Source organism: Triticum aestivum, chromosome 5A (assembly GCF_018294505.1).
Source record: "Triticum aestivum cultivar Chinese Spring chromosome 5A, IWGSC CS RefSeq v2.1, whole genome shotgun sequence".
Lineage (NCBI taxonomy): Eukaryota > Viridiplantae > Streptophyta > Magnoliopsida > Poales > Poaceae > Triticum > Triticum aestivum.
Window position 1 is genome coordinate 705,093,088 of NC_057806.1, and position 15,617 is coordinate 705,108,704.

Sequence of the window (15,617 nt, forward strand, 5' to 3'; positions counted from 1 at the left end):
AGTCTGTCCGAATCATGTTAGCAATTGCCGCATTTTATGATTATAAAATTTGGCAGATGGATGTCAAAACTGCATTCCTGAATGGATTTCTGGAAGAAGAGTTGTATATGATGCAACCAAAAGGTTTTGTCGATCCAAAGGGAGCTAACAAAGTGTGCAAGCTCCAGCGATCCATTTATGGACTGGTGCAAGCCTCTCGGAGTTGGAATAAACGCTTTGATAGTGTGCTCAAAGCATTTGGTTTTATACAGACTTTTGGAGAAGCCTGTATTTACAAGAAAGTGAGTGGGAGCTCTGTAGCATTTCTAATATTGTATGTAGATGACATATTACTAATTGGAAATGATATAGAATTTCTGGATAGCATAAAGGGATACTTGAATAAGAGTTTTTCAATGAAAGACCTCGGTGAAGCTGCTTACATATTAGGCATTAAGATCTATAGAGATAGATCAAAACGCTTAATTAGACTTTCACAAACCACATACCTTGACAAAGTTTTGAAGAAGTTCAAAATGGATCAAGCAAAGAAAGGGTTCTTGCCTGTGTTACAAGGTGTGAAGTTGAGTAAGACTCAATGCCCGACCACTGCAGAAGATAGAGAGAATATGAAAGATGTTCCCTATGCATCAGCCATAGGATCTATCATGTATGCAATGCTGTGTACCAGACCTGATGTGTGCCTTGCTATAAGTCTAGCAGGGAGGTACCAAAGTAATCCAGGAATGGATCACTGGACAGCGGTCAAGAACATCCTGAAATACTTGAAAAGGACTAAGGATATGTTTCTCATATATGGAGGTGACAAAGAGCTCATCGTAAAAGGTTACGTTGATGCAAGCTTTGACACTGATCCGGACGATTCTAAATCGCAAACCGGATACGTGTTTACATTAAACGGTGGAGCTGTCAGTTGGTGCAGTTCTAAACAAAGCGTTGAGGCGGGATCTACATGTGAAGCGGAGTACATAGCTGCTTCGGAAGCAGCAAATGAAGGAGTCTGGATGAAGGAGTTCATATCCGATCTAGGTGTCATACCTAGTGCATCGGGTCCAATGAAAATCTTTTGTGACAATACTGGTGAAATTGCCTTGGCAAAGGAATCCAGATTTCACAAGAGAACCAAGCACATCAAGAGACGCTTCAATTCCATCTGGGGTCTAGTCCAGGTGGGAGACATAGAGATTTGCAAGATACATACGGATCTGAATGTTACAGACCCATTGACTAAGCCTCTTCCACGAGCAAAACATGATCAGCACCAAGGCTCCATGGGTGTTAGAATCATTACTGTGTAATCTAGATTATTGACTCTAGTGCAAGTGGGAGACTGAAGGAAATATGCCCTAGAGGCAATAATAAAGTTATTATTTATTTCCTTATATCATGATAAATGTTTATTATTCATGCTAGAATTGTATTAACTAGAAATATAATACATGTGTGAATACATAGACAAACAAAGTGTCACTAGTATGCCTCTACTTGACTAGCTCATTAATCAAAGATGGTTATGTTTCCTAACCATGAACAAAGAGTTGTTATTTGATTAATGGGATCACATTGTTAGGTGAATGATCTGATTGACATGACCCATTTCCATTAGCTTAGCACCCGATCGTTTAGTATGTTGCTATTGCTTTCTTCATGACTTATACATGTTCCTATGACTATGAGATTATGCAACTCTCGTTTGCCGAAGGAACACTTTGTGTGCAACCAAACGTCACAACGTAAATGGGTGATTATAAAGGTGCTCTACAGGTGTCTCCAAAGGTAGATGTTGGGTTGACGTATTTCGAGATTAGGATTTGTCACTCCGATTGTCGGAGAGGTATCTCTGGGCCCTCTCGGTAATGCACATCACATAAGCCTTGCAAGCATTAAAACTAATACGTTAGTTGTGAGATGATGTATTACGGAACGAGTAAAAAGACTTGCCGGTAACGAGATTGAACTAGGTATTGGATACCGACGATCGAATCTCGGGCAAGTAACATACCGATGACAAAGGGAACAACGTATGTTGTTATGCGGTCTGACCGATAAAGATCTTCATAGAATATGTAGGAGCCAATATGGGCATCCAGGTCCCGCTATTGGTTATTGACCGGAGATTTGTCTCAGTCATGTCTACATTGTTCTCAAACCGTATGGTCCGCACGCTTAACGTTACGATGACAGTTATTATGAGTTTATGCATTTTGATGTACCGAAGTTAGTTCGGAGTCCCGGATGTGATCACGGACATGACGAGGAGTCTCGAAATGATCGAGACATAAAGATTGATATATTGGACGACTATATTCGGACACCAGAAGGGTTCCGGGGAAGTTTCGGATAAAACCGGAGCACCGGGGGGTTACCGGAACCCCCCCGGGGGGTTAATGGGCCTTATGGGCCTAATGTGGAGAAGAGGAAGGGGCTGCCAGGGCAGGCCGCGCGCCCCCTCTCCCCCTAGTCCGAATTGGACAAGGAGGAAGGGGCGGCGCCCCCCCTTTCCTTCTCTCCCTCCACCTCTCCTAGTTGGACAAGGAACGGGAGGGGAGTCCTACTCCCGGTAGGAGTAGGACTCCTCCTGCGCGCCTCCTCTAGGCCGGCCGCACCCCCCTTGGATCCTTTATATACGGAGGCAGGGAGGCACCCTAGAACACACAAGTTGATCTTCGTGATCGTTCCTTAGCCGTGTGCGGTGCCCCCTTCCACCATATTCCACCTCAGTCATATCGTAGTAGTGCTTAGGCGAAGCCCTGCGTCGATAGAACATCATCATCGTCACCACGCCGTTGTGCTGACGAAACTCATCCCCGAAGCTTTGCTGGATCGGAGCCCGGGGAGCGTCATCGAGCTATACGTGTGCCAAGAACTCGGAGGTGCCGGAGTAACGGTGCTTGGATCGGTCGGATCGGAAGACGTACGACTACTTCCTCTACGTTGTGTCAACGCTTCCGTTGCGGTCTACAAGGGTACGTAGACAACACTCTCCCTTCTCGTTGCTATGCATCATCATGATCTTGCGTGTGCGTAGGAAATTTTTTGAAATTACTACGAAACCCAACAGAAAGAACTCCCAGAGGATGAAGAAGAGGCTCGACAGATCGTCCGTCGATCCAAGGCCTTTACTGTGATAAGAGGACAACTGTTCAGGGAAAGCGTTACTGGAGTCGGTCAGAAATGCATAACACCAGAAGAAGGTCGAATGGTCCTCAATGACATCCACTCGGGGACCTGTGGTCATCATGCGTCCTCTCGGGCCATCGTGGCTAAAGCATACCGAGCTGGATTCTATTGGCCACGAGCAAATGAAATGGCGAAAGATATAGTCTACAGATGTGAAGGCTGCTAGTTTTACTCAGACATCTCTCACAAGCTAGCGTCAGCCCTGAAGACCACCCCCCTCATCTGGCCCTTTGCTGTTTGCGGACTGGATATGGTTGGACCGCTGAGAACCGGTAGGAGAGGCTTCACTCATGTGCTCGTTGCAGTCGACAAGTTTACCAAATGGATCAAAGCTAAACCTATCAAGAACCTTGATGCAAGCACCGCTGTCAGTTTTGTTAGAGAATTGACATTCAGATATGGAGTCCCACACAGCATCATCACGGATAACGGGTCGAACTTCGATTCCGATGAGTTCAGAGCTTTCTGCGCCTCTCAGGGCACTCGAGTCTACTATGCTTCGGTCGCTCACCCGCAGTCGAACGGACAAGCAGAAAGAGCCAATGGCCTAATTCTCAAATGACTGAAACCCTGACTGATGCGTGATCTCAAACACGCAGCAGGCGCTTGGGTTGATGAACTTCCGTCAGTTCTGTGGGGCTTGAGGACAACTCCTAATCGGTCGACCGGGCGAACTCCTTTCTTCTTGGTTTACGGAGCCGAAGATGTTCTGCCAAGTGACCTGCTCCGCAACGCACCCCGAGTCGAGCTCTTCTCCGAAGAGGAAGCAGAGCAGGCCCGGCAAGATTCAGTCGATCTCTTGGAGGAGGAAAGAGAGATGGCCTTGATCCGGTCGACCATTTATCAGCAAGACTTGCGTCGATTCCACGCCAGAAATGTGAAGGGTCGAGCCTTTCAAGAAGGAGATCTGGTTCTTCGAGTAGACCAATAGAAACCACACAAGCTCGCCCCGACTTGGGAAGGCCCCTTCATCGTCACCAAAGTTCTTCACAATGGAGCATATCATCTTTACAGTATTGAGCATCAGAAAGATGAGCCACAGGCTTGGAACGCGGAGCTGCTCCGCCCCTTTTATACTTAAGCACTCGTTCGAATAAAATATAATAAGAAACACCTTTTGTAATTTGTTTATCAAAGACAAGAGCTTACGGTCCTCTCATTCGATTGTGTTGTTCTTATTTACTTCTGAAATCCCCCAGTGGGTGGGCTTAGTCGCGAATCCGTTTCGCCTAAGTTCGAAAGAAAATCCTACCGAGTGGAGAGCAATCCTCCCACTTAGGGGCTTAGCTGCAGTCCAGCACTCGCCTAAGTTCTCTCACTAGGAGGCTTAGCTGCAGTCCGGTACTCGCCTAAGTTTGAAAAAATCCTACCGAGTGGAGAGCAATCCTCCCACTCGGGGGCTTACTGCAGTCCAGCACTCGCCTAAGTTCTCTCACTAGGAGGCTTAGCTGCATTCCGGCACTCGCCTAAGTTTGAAAAAATCCTACCGAGTGGAGAGAAATCCTCCCACTTGGGGGCTTAGCTGCAGTCCAGCACTCGCCTAAGTTCTCTCACTAGGAGGCTTAGCTGCAGTCCGGTACTCGCCTAAGTTTGAAAAAAATCCTACCGACTGGAGAGCAATCCTCCCACTCGGGGGCTTAGCTGCAGTCCAGCACTCGCCTAAGTTCTCTCACTAGGAGGCTTAGCTGCAGTCCGGTCCTCGCCTAAGTTTGAAAAAATCCTACCGAGTGGAGAGCCATCTTCCCACTCGGGGGCTTAGCTGCAGTCCAGCACTCGCCTAAACTCTCTCACTAGGAGGCTTAGTTGCGGTCCAGTACTCGCCTAAGTTTGAAGAAAATCCTATCGAGTGGAGAGCAATCCTCCCACTCGGGGGCTTAGCTGCAGTCCAGCACTCGCCTAAGTTGTCTCACTAGGAGGCTTAGTGGCGGTCCGGTACTCACCTAAGTTTGAAAAAATCCTATCGAGTGGAGAGCCATCCTCCCACTCGGGGGCTTAGCTGCAGTTCAGCACTCGCCTAAGTTCTCTCACTAGGAGGCTTAGCTGCAGTCCGGTACTCGCCTAAGTTTGAAGAAAATCCTACCGATTGGAGAGCAATCCTCCCACTCGAGGGCTTAGCTACAGTCCAGTACTCGCCTAAGTTTGAAACATACCCCTATCCGCAAGGACGACGAGGTGCAGGTCGACTGCAACCTTCTCCTTCGAATCTACAGCACAAGTACAACGTCCGCTTCATCTCTATCCGCAAGGACGACGAGGTGCAGGTCGACTGCAACCTTCTCGTTCGGAGCTATGACACAAGTACAACGTACGCTCCATCCCTATCCGCAAGGATGACGAGGTGCAGGTCGACTGCAACCTTCTCCTTCGAAGCTATGGCACAAGTACAACGTCCGCTCCGTCCCTATCCGCAAGGACGACGAGGTGCAGGTCGTCTGCAACCTTCTCCTTCGGAGCTACGACACAAGTACAACGTCTGCTCCATCCCTATCCGCAAGGACGACGAAGCGTTCCGAGCAGTGAGCAAAGTCCATTCGAAGGCAAACGCAAGCACATTCGGAGATAAACCAAATTCAGATAAATCCTAAAAGCTCCAAGCAGCAAATCAAAAGTACTCGGGCACCAAGCCCGAAGGAGTTCAACGGTTACAGCAATCACTCGGCATTCTGAGGCAAATTTAAAGCAGATTCAAGTTTCATAAGTTTGTTCACTCGGCCGGAGGAGGGCTGGCAGGCTCCACGAATGAGTCCAGGTTGATTCCATCAGCAATCTGAGTGGCAGCAGCAATGAAAGTCTCCATGAAGGACTGGAAGTCATGCTTTTTGGTGTTGGCAACTTTGATCGCAGCCAGCTTGTCTTCACGAGCTTCCTTGCAATGGACTCGCAACAAGGACATCGCCACGTCAGCACCACACCGGGCGAAGGATTTCTTCCATTCTTGCACTCGGTTAGGGATCTCGTTCAGTCGAGTCATCAGAGATTCCAGGTCATTTTGGAGTGTCGCCCTCGGCCAAAGTGATGAGTCGATTCGGGAGACTACCTCCTTCAGGCGCACAAGGTAGCTTGTGGCGCTGGCGATGCGAGACTCCAGTCGGAGCATATTCATTGCAGTCTCGTCGCAGACTGGGGAAGCTATAGGGTCCAGACTTGTCTCGACTTTTCCAGTTTCCTCATCGAAGTCTTGGCAGAATTCTGCAGCCAGAAATTAGTGAATCGACCGAGCAAAATCTGATCGCAAGCATCAACACAGTCGGTTAAAAGAAATACCTTCCAGCGTGAGATAGAGCTTCTTGGCAAGAATCCTCAAATAAACTTCCATGTCATTCCTCTTGCAGATTGCAGACTCCAACTTTTCATTCAAGACAACCTTGTCCTTCTTCAGACTGGTCACTTCGCGGTTAGCTTCATTAAGACAAGATTTCAGTTTGTTCACCTCCCCTTCCAGCGTTCCGATTGAAGCAAGCTTCTGGTCTGCGAGATCAGTTTTATCTTGAGCTGCTTTTTGCGCGGCGGCGAGGTCCGAGTCCTTCTTCTCCAGAGCCAACTTCATTTTCTCTGCAAAAGAAGCAATCGAATCAAAGAAGAGATCAAAGAAATATATTGAAAGTCAGTCGATAGTCAGTTACCTTCCATACCAGCGGCCTCGTCTTGAGCTTTTTTCAGATTTTGCTGGGCCAATTCCAAGTCTAGGTTGAGTTGCCTTTGCTTCTCCTCAAGTTCAGCAAACTTGGAAATAAGAGTACAAGACTTCTGCAGAAGGCAAAAGACGGATCAATCGATAAGATCAAAGGTTGTTTACTTCCGAGTGAATAAAACCTAAAGAAGTTCACTTAGACCCCAGCCGACTGCACACAGTCGACTGCGGTCCCAGGGACTACACCCAGCGGGACTACACCCAACGGGTGCACTTGGCGTGCCCCCGATGACTAAGAGTCAACTCGTCCGGTCCGCCCGGACCAAGTCAAAAAAGAAGTAGAACTCAGACCCCAGTCAACTGCCAGCAGTCGACCGCGGTCTCGGGGAGTACACCTAGTGGGTGCACTTAGCGTGCCCCCACCAGTTCTGATCCCACTCGCCCAGACCGAGTGGAAGAGCGAAACTACTGAAATCAGCAAAACACCCAGTGGGTGCTCTAATTCGATGCAAACAACATGCGATTGTGTAGAAGAAGATTTTTCGAGTAACATTTCCTCATAGAGCAAAAACAGTCGCAAAGTCTACTCACCTGGACATTGCCCCGAAGAGCAGCGCTGGCGTCGTAGGCAGCCTGGCTGTTCTCATGCGCTGTCTTCACCCGCTCCATCATCAGGTTAGCTTGTCGGATGGCTTCCGCAGCCCCTTCTGACTGGTTGTCCGGGACGGGGTAGCTGGTGAAAAAGTGAGCAGACGACCCAGGTGCGGCGGCTTGAAGCTCCGTGGCGTGGAGTTGGACAGCTGAAGGAATCACAGGTGCAGTCGATGGTGCGGGATGCCCACTCGACAAGGGTGTAGCGAAGGTCACAGAGGCCCTGTCCGCGTCTTCAGGTTGACGGACGGGAGGTTTTGTAGTTGGTTCTTGCCGAGCCATCCTGCCAGCTGCTACCTTCTTGCTCTTCCTGGGCTTAAGAGCCACATCTTCATCGTCATCTGGAAGGTCAATGATGTTGGGTGGAGCTGCAAGGCAGACCATTCGACCCCAAGTGAACCACTAGAACGCAATCAACCAAGGAATCAAGAACAAAACCGCAAGAGTTTATACCTGGGTTGGAGGTAACTGCATCTTCCATCTCCTCATCCCGATACTGGAGAGAAGAGGTTCCTGACGTAGCAGCACTGCAAAGACCCGCATTCAGTCGGTTACGTCTGGTTAATCGAGTCGACGAAAAAGACAAGTCAGATGATTACCCAGAGATAGTGGGGACGGTCACTTTGATCATGGGCAAAGCCTTTGGCAGTTTGGAGGAGGTAGCTTTCGGTGCTTTCGGCGCTGGAGGCAGCACAACTTTGGTTTGCTTGGGAGCCTTCTCAGTCGGTGCTGGAGAAGACGTCCTGGGACACTTCGAAGACTGTCCAATCGGTGCGGCCACCAGGTCTGGAGCGCTCGCCGGGTCGTGAGCATGTTTGGATCTCCTCTCCCTGCAAGGGGGTGAGTCGACTTCCTCGTCATCAGTCGATTCGTTGCTATCCTCGTCCTGGTCGGTGTCTGAGTGCCCTTCGCCGCTCTCGCCCCCGCTCGCTTCTTCCTCGACGTCTTGCTCCTGCACTCCATTGGGCATTGAGTACATGTCGATGAGGGCCTGAAAAGACAACGATCAAAGGAAATTCAGTCGACCATAAACGAGATGTCACACAGTGAATCGGAAAGACACTTGGCAAAACAGAATCACACCTGCTCCGGCTGATGCGAATTGTCGAATGGAATCACCCGCCTAGACCCCCGAGGGTTGTCTTTGTTGCTGGTGATCCCCATCAACCACTTCTCCAAGGAGTCCTCACTGATGCCCTCCGGGTGGATCTGAGTGGAATCCTCGTGCCCGGAGTACATCCACATCGGATGATCACGTGCCTGAAGCGGTTGGATGCGTCGACAGAGAAAGACCTCCAGCACGTCCATCCCAGTCACCCCGTCGCGGACGAGTTGGACGACCCGCTCGACCAGCACCTTGACCTGCGCCTTCTCTTCTAGAACCACCTTCAGGGAAGCAGGCTTCTCCACTCGAGCTAAGGAAAAGGGAGGAAGTCCAGTCGACTGACCCGGGGTCAGCTGATCCTTGCAGTAGAACCAAGTCGACTGCCAGCCCCGGACCGAGTCGGGAAGGATCATGGCTGGGAAAGTACTCTTGCTCCTCATCTGGATCCCCAGACCCCCGCACATTTGGATCACTTGTGTCTTCTCGTCACTCGGATTGGCCTTTTTGACCGACTGAGAGCGGCAGGTGAAGATGTGTTTGAAAAGCCCCCAGTGCGGTCGACAACCCAAGAAGTTTTCACACATCGACACGAAAGCAGCCAGATAGACTATGGTGTTTGGAGTGAAATGGTGGAGCTGAGCCCCAAAGAAGTTCAAAAAACCACGGAAGAAAGGATGGGGAGGTAGTGAGAATCCGCGATCTACGTGGGTGGCGAGGCGAAAACACTCACCCTCCCTTGGCTGCGGCTCGGTCTCGTTCCCCGGGAGCCGTGCCGACTTGTGGGGGCTCAGTCACCCCTCTACCAGGTCGTCGAGGTCGTCCTGGGTGATTGTCGAGCGGATCCAGTCGCCCTGCATCCAGCCCGCCGACAGGCCAGATCTCAACGAGGATCTGCCCCGGCTGGTCCGCTTGCCCTTCGCCTTCCCGGTCGCCTTCTTCGCGCGTTCCAGCGCCACCATCCTCTCCTTCCCCATGGCGACGGGTCGAGCTCGAGCAAAGGTCCGGCGACGAGGGTGGAAGCGAGCATGGCGGAGAGATCGGGAGAAGAAGAAGAGAGAATGGGAGCGCGCGGGGCAGAGGCCTGGTCCGCGGCCTTATATAAGGTCGTTCACCGAGTGACTGATTGGTGGACCCAGATGATCTAAACAAATCCCGCAACAGTCACGCGCGTAGTACGTGGCGAAAAAGGTGGCGCGGGGATCGAGGAGACTTGCCTAATCCGTCCCGATAACCTCGGTTCCGTCCGTCTGGCGCACTTCCCAAAATTCGAATCCCGCGAGATCCGCGGAGAGCAGAGCAACCTGTCAGACTGAAGACAAACATCCTCTACATCATCATTCGGAATTCTACCGTGAAAATTCACTCGACAAAAACCAAGAATGGACCAAGGCGACTGAGAAAGGAGTCGACGTCGTCTCCTCAACTCATTGTTCCAGAACAAGATATACTCATAGCACAAAGAATGGGTCGGAAGTGTTCCCAACTCCTTCCTCACTCAAACCATGATCCATTCGGGGGCTAATGATGAAGCTATGTACTTAGGGTAGGGTCATGGATCTGTCCAACATACCCTCCCCAAGGACATCTCTATAAAAAATCAGAAGCAGTCGAAGAGAAATCATCATCCACTCGACCATGAAGATGTGCTCACTCGACCAGCTTGAAGACACTCGACCACCAGAAGATGAGAAACTCTCCACCCTGCAACGGCCAAGACTTAAACCATAGCTTTATGGGCATTTATAACACTTTACTGCAAACGTTATCAGTAACGCCCCTCCTTTATGAGCATTGAACATTGTGTAACGGAGGGGAGCTGGGGTCCTGGCGTACTCTATATAAGCCAGCCCCCTCCTCTGGGACAGGGGTTCGCACTTTCTGTAATTCACACGCATATATTCAGTCGACCGCCTCCGGGCTTCGAGACGTAGGGTTGTTACTTCCTTCGAGAAGGGCCTGAACTCGTAAACCCTGTGTGTACAACTCCTCCATAGCTAGGATCTTGCCTCTATATTCCTATCCCCCTATTCTACTGTCAGTCTTAGAACCACGACAGCATCCGTGTTGCTTTGGTTATATGATGATGGAAGCCGAAGGGCTCCTTCCCCTTGTTGTTGTGGTGTTGTTGTGTGTTCGTGCTCAGTGTCAACTTTGTAACATGTTCTTCTTCTTCATCAATGCAATACAACGCCGTTGCTTTTTACAGAAAAAAAAGGGAAAGAAGGCTTGGGGTTTTGAACAACATGGGACTCTTGGGTTTGAGTTTCATTACACTTCACCTCGGCCACTTGATAACATAGTTTTTCACAATTTGGACCGCTTTTACGTATCACTTTGGGAGACGAAGCAACATAGAACTTGATATATTTAAGAGGACATCGTGCACGAGACGACACACGCCACCACAACGCCTTATTACAGTGAGGTATACGCACGTACGTAGACGTGGGGTACCATAGAGAACAAGTTCCTGGAGAGCCTTATATGAGCTACGCTCATTCTTGAAGGCACATGGCGGCAGGTGAGGTGATACATCACACACATTAGTAGCAAGCATCATCATAGTTATTTAACCCAGCACTCGACCATCTCGATACAGTCGATGATTAGCCGATTATTAGGGAGTACATAATCGTCTGTTGCAGTAGCCAGCAGCAGCGACGACGAACACCCGCGTGGGTTCTACATGCAGAAGGGCTCACGGTTGATGTCAAACTTGCAAGCAGAAGACATCTGGGGCTCCTGCAGAGTTAACCAATCGTGTATATATGTGTGAGTAAACACTTGCCGTCATTGGTTGGGGAACGAGAAAATGTGATGGGCTCACTCACCTCCACGCCGCTGAAGTTGGCGACCCTGCGGATGGAGCAGCCGACGGGGCCCTGCAGGTTGCAGTTGCCGGCGCCGGCGCGCATGGTGGTCCTCATGGAGGTGAGCAGGCTGCCGTAGGTGGTGCGGGGCTCGCACTCCACTGCTTTGAGGAAGCTGTGCGTCAGGGCGCCAATCGTTGCATTCGGCTCAGGCAGCTACACACGGTCATACGCATCAGCATACATGTAATTAAAACAACGAAAAGCGATGAGAGATTATGCATGGATGCTGACCACGCTCATCTGGGTCTTTCCATTGCTGCTGCCACTGATGAGCACGGCCTGGCCTCCGCTCGTGCCTTTGCAGGCGCCATTCAGAGGGCGCTCATCCATCCACCTCAAGCACCCGTACCTGAATTATTTCGAATTCTTGTTTCAGAAATATTTCAGCCACTACAATTTGGTCGAAGGATCGAAATGTTCACCTCAAATTTAACCAACATTTGTAAATTTAAAAAAAATATTTGATTTCTTTTGTAAACTGAAAGTCTAAAATATTTTGATCGAGTGGTAAATATTTTGGTGTCCACTAAAATTGTTGAAATTCAGTGAATTTCATTGACATCTCATTGAAAGTGAAAAACCGATGAAGGCATTAAACAACTAGCGGATGGTTAATTTTATATATGTAGTCCTGCCTATGCACTGTAAATAAGTAGATGCATGGGGATATATATGGAGGCATGGATCGTGGAGATTAGGACATCTCTAGCAGATACCCTATACTGAAAGTGCCAAAAGTGGTCTCTATCCTACTTTACTAAATTTGTTCATTTTTGAGCAGATTTTTTGGGAGTGAAAAACTCAAAGGTGAGGATCTGCTATCTGGTTCTTTTTGACTCAAAACTCACTTTTGCTACTTAAAAATGAATTTTAGGGGATTTGATAGAGATGCTCTTAGTTAGTTACTGACTGCTTGGAGAAGGTGCACTGGTAGGGAAGATCGAGGACGGTGGCACTGTGGCAAGCGTCGACGATGGCATGGAGCTTGACACCGTGCACTAGCGGGCGGACGATGGCCTGGTTGATCTCGTCGTCCAGGATGGGGCCCTGCTGGAACGAGTCGACGGGGCAGATGGCCTCGTCCATGCCGTCCCGCTCGTCGCCGTCGCAGTCGGGGACCTGCGCACCCGCGCCGGAGAACTGGAACACCAGGGAGTCACCGGAGCTGCAACCCTGCACCAGCCAGTGCATGGCCATGCGGATGTTGGCCTTGGTGGGCTGCCTGCACGGGTCCCTCTCCTCATCTGCACCAAGTCACCAACACGGGTAAGCTCAGATAAATCATCTGCTGCTTATGCCATGACTGAAACAAGACAAGATGTTGGATTGAAAAATTCTAGGTCGGTTTCTTATACGTACCGGTGAGGATGAGGACGCAGTCGTTGGCGAAGCCGAAGCGCTCGGTGAGGATGTACCTCATGCACTTGACGTCGTTGATGGGGCCCCTGAGCTCGCAGGCGCGAGTGTTGGTGTACTTGATACCGACCAGCACGGCGCGCTTCTTGCCGCGGCCACCGCCGAAGTTGGGGATGGGGCGCACCACACTGAGCTGTCGGCCAGCCCCGCCGACGCGGGTCACGCAGCAGCACTGCATGCACTGGACGGCACGGGCGCCGGCCGGCGCGGCGACGCTGGCGCTGCACTGCCTGCAGCGCACCATGGTGGCCGGAGCGGGACCCCTTCCGCAGTTCATGGCTGCCGAGCTACCGGGGGGTGGTCGGGTTCGTTAGTGGGTGAGCGCTGCTTGCTTGCTTGCTTGCACTGCCTCTGCCCCTCACTGCTCCCGCCCTTTATATAGCACGTGAACGATGACCGATGGAAGCTATGCATGCTGATACCGCTGCACTAAGATTTATATATTCAAGTATTCTTCTGTGTCAGAAACGAAAAGATTTACTTAGTGGAAATGGGCATATATTGTTGTCGATGGAACATTTTTGTGGGCTTCTCTCTGCTTTTACAAGAGAACGCCATTGATGCTGTGCATATCCTCCAAACCACAAGTGGAAATGGGTACGTGATTCTTTATTGCTATATAATTATTGGGTGTTCTTCTTTTGTGGGATTCTTTTCTTTTCCTTTTGGGGAAATTGGCACATGTCTTCCATAAAATAGTTAGCACCAAAGCCCTTACGCTTAGCGTAATCAAGAATTGTGTAATGTCAGGCGATCCTGGCAGAGCGGAGTGGATTTTTAACTAAACATGGTGTATTTACTGTTAAATAGCACTCTATCTCGGCGCTATAACGTGTGGAGGGTTATCACATTAAGCCGTTTAGCACCATTTATACCACGAGATAGCTCCAATTTAGCATGCTGACGCTTTTGTGGCTATTTGACAATTGCCATTGCTCACTATTGAAAATTTCGGTTAATTTCCCTTTAGGCAGTTGCGGAAGCTGAAACTGTCACTGATCTAGCTGGGCTGAACATTTATCGCTACACACTATGTGAACTATAATGGGGCAATATTTTCCCATATTTATTGATTTTTCGTAAACAAAATTCCCACAAATGGGTACCTTAAAGCATCTGCAAGAAGGCCTCTACTCAAGCCCGCCACTTTTTTTTTCTTGCCAAAGGCTAAAAATATATGCTCCAGCGGGGTCTCTACTTAAGCTCCCAAAATAGGGAGGCCCGTGGAAAACCACCACCGGCCCCCAAGAATAGGGGATGCCCCCCATAACCCCTATCGTTGGGTATAATAGGAATGATGGAAACTTCTGCCCTAAGCCCATGCACTGACGTGCCTCCTGCCCGTCGGAGCTCCTGCCGCCGGACAAGGTTTCCATGCTGCTAGCATAGTCTGACCTTTCTCGGCCTCGCTCGGCTCTGTTACCATTCTCCTATGATGAAGTTCCGCCAACCAACACCTCCACCGCTTCATTGTATGCTGACATTGCCCTACCACATGCGTCAGCCGCCCTGATGCTGCTGGCTCTTGGGCTCCGTTGCCGCTCATTTGCGGCCCCCAAGCTCTACCCAGTTGATGAGAGAGGATAGAGACGTGGGAAAAATAAGTAGTTGAGTAGATGATGAGCTTTGGGGGAGGGGTGCATCTATCATGGTAACAAGGGGGCAATCACTGAAGTTCGATCAATTTTGGGTTCAGAAAATGGAGCTTAAGCCTTACTTGACCTACCTATATGGGCAGTTGGGCACTAAAATAGGAATTATTGCCAAAGATGCGTTTGAGGTGAAAAATCATTCATTCTCCCATATACTCAGGCCTTTTTGTTACTCAGGTTGATACAATCATGTGGCACTCACAATGTGCAGCTTATATGTTAGCATTATCAGATTTTTCGTGGGTACGAATTGTGTGTTGGAAGAGTTGACCATATGGAATCTGAAGCATTGAGAGAGAAATATCAGAGATGTTCTCTCACCAGAAAGAGAGAATTCCCATAATCATCAGGGCAAAAGCAAAGGATACAAGTTACCCCCTGCTAGTTGAGAAAACCTAACTCCACTTTTGATGATTGACATATATCTTCAAACTAGAATTGACATGATTTGATCTGTGTTGTATTAAGCCTCTCTCAGGCTGTTTATGTAGAGTATAAGAGCATCTACAACCAGACTCCTCGAATATGCACCAAACGCCCGAACGGACTGCCCGGTCAGTGACCCGACGCAAAAGTGGCTCTCAACTGGGCCCTCCAAATATAGTCCAAATGCCCATCGACTTGAATGGACTCGTGAAGTAGGAGGAACTACTGGGAAAAGGCATGCTAATGGCGCACCAGTTTTGCCTACTAATGGCGCACTACTGGTGCGCCACTAGCATCACGCCATTAGAATTAAATTTTAATGGCGCACCACCGGTGCGCCATTAGTATCTGGTGTTCTAATGGCGCATCACATAGTGCGCCATTAGTATAGCCCACAGTGCACCATTACAATGCCTCCCAGGAGGCCATATGTACTCATATGCTTTGGCATACTAATGGCGCACCAGTGGGTGATGCGTCATTAGTGTGATTATCACAGTGCGCCATTAGTGTCTTGTGTGGTGCGCCACTAGTATGAATATTAGGGATTTTTTTTTCATTTCTAATATTTTCACAGGTTACAAAATATATTATTGTACAGAATTTAGACAATAGCACACAGCAACAGCAGATTCATCAAATACACTAGAAGATTAGTCTCCGAATACAATTCATTATATTAG

General features: G+C 49.3%; 1 protein-coding gene across 1 annotated transcript; it reads right to left on the bottom strand.

Moving 5' to 3' along the window:
• Positions 1 to 10,915: 10,915 nt before the first annotated feature.
• On the bottom strand, positions 10,916 to 13,206 carry LOC123106165 (metacaspase-1). The gene is made up of 5 exons (XM_044528389.1): positions 12,800 to 13,206; positions 12,351 to 12,684; positions 11,672 to 11,789; positions 11,399 to 11,593; positions 10,916 to 11,309 (listed from the first exon to the last, which is right to left on the bottom strand). The coding sequence occupies exons 1-5, from the start codon at positions 13,131 to 13,133 to the stop codon at positions 11,250 to 11,252; spliced, it is 1,041 nt and encodes a 346-aa protein (XP_044384324.1). The 5' UTR covers positions 13,134 to 13,206; the 3' UTR covers positions 10,916 to 11,249.
• Between the last annotated feature and the right edge of the window lie 2,411 nt (positions 13,207 to 15,617).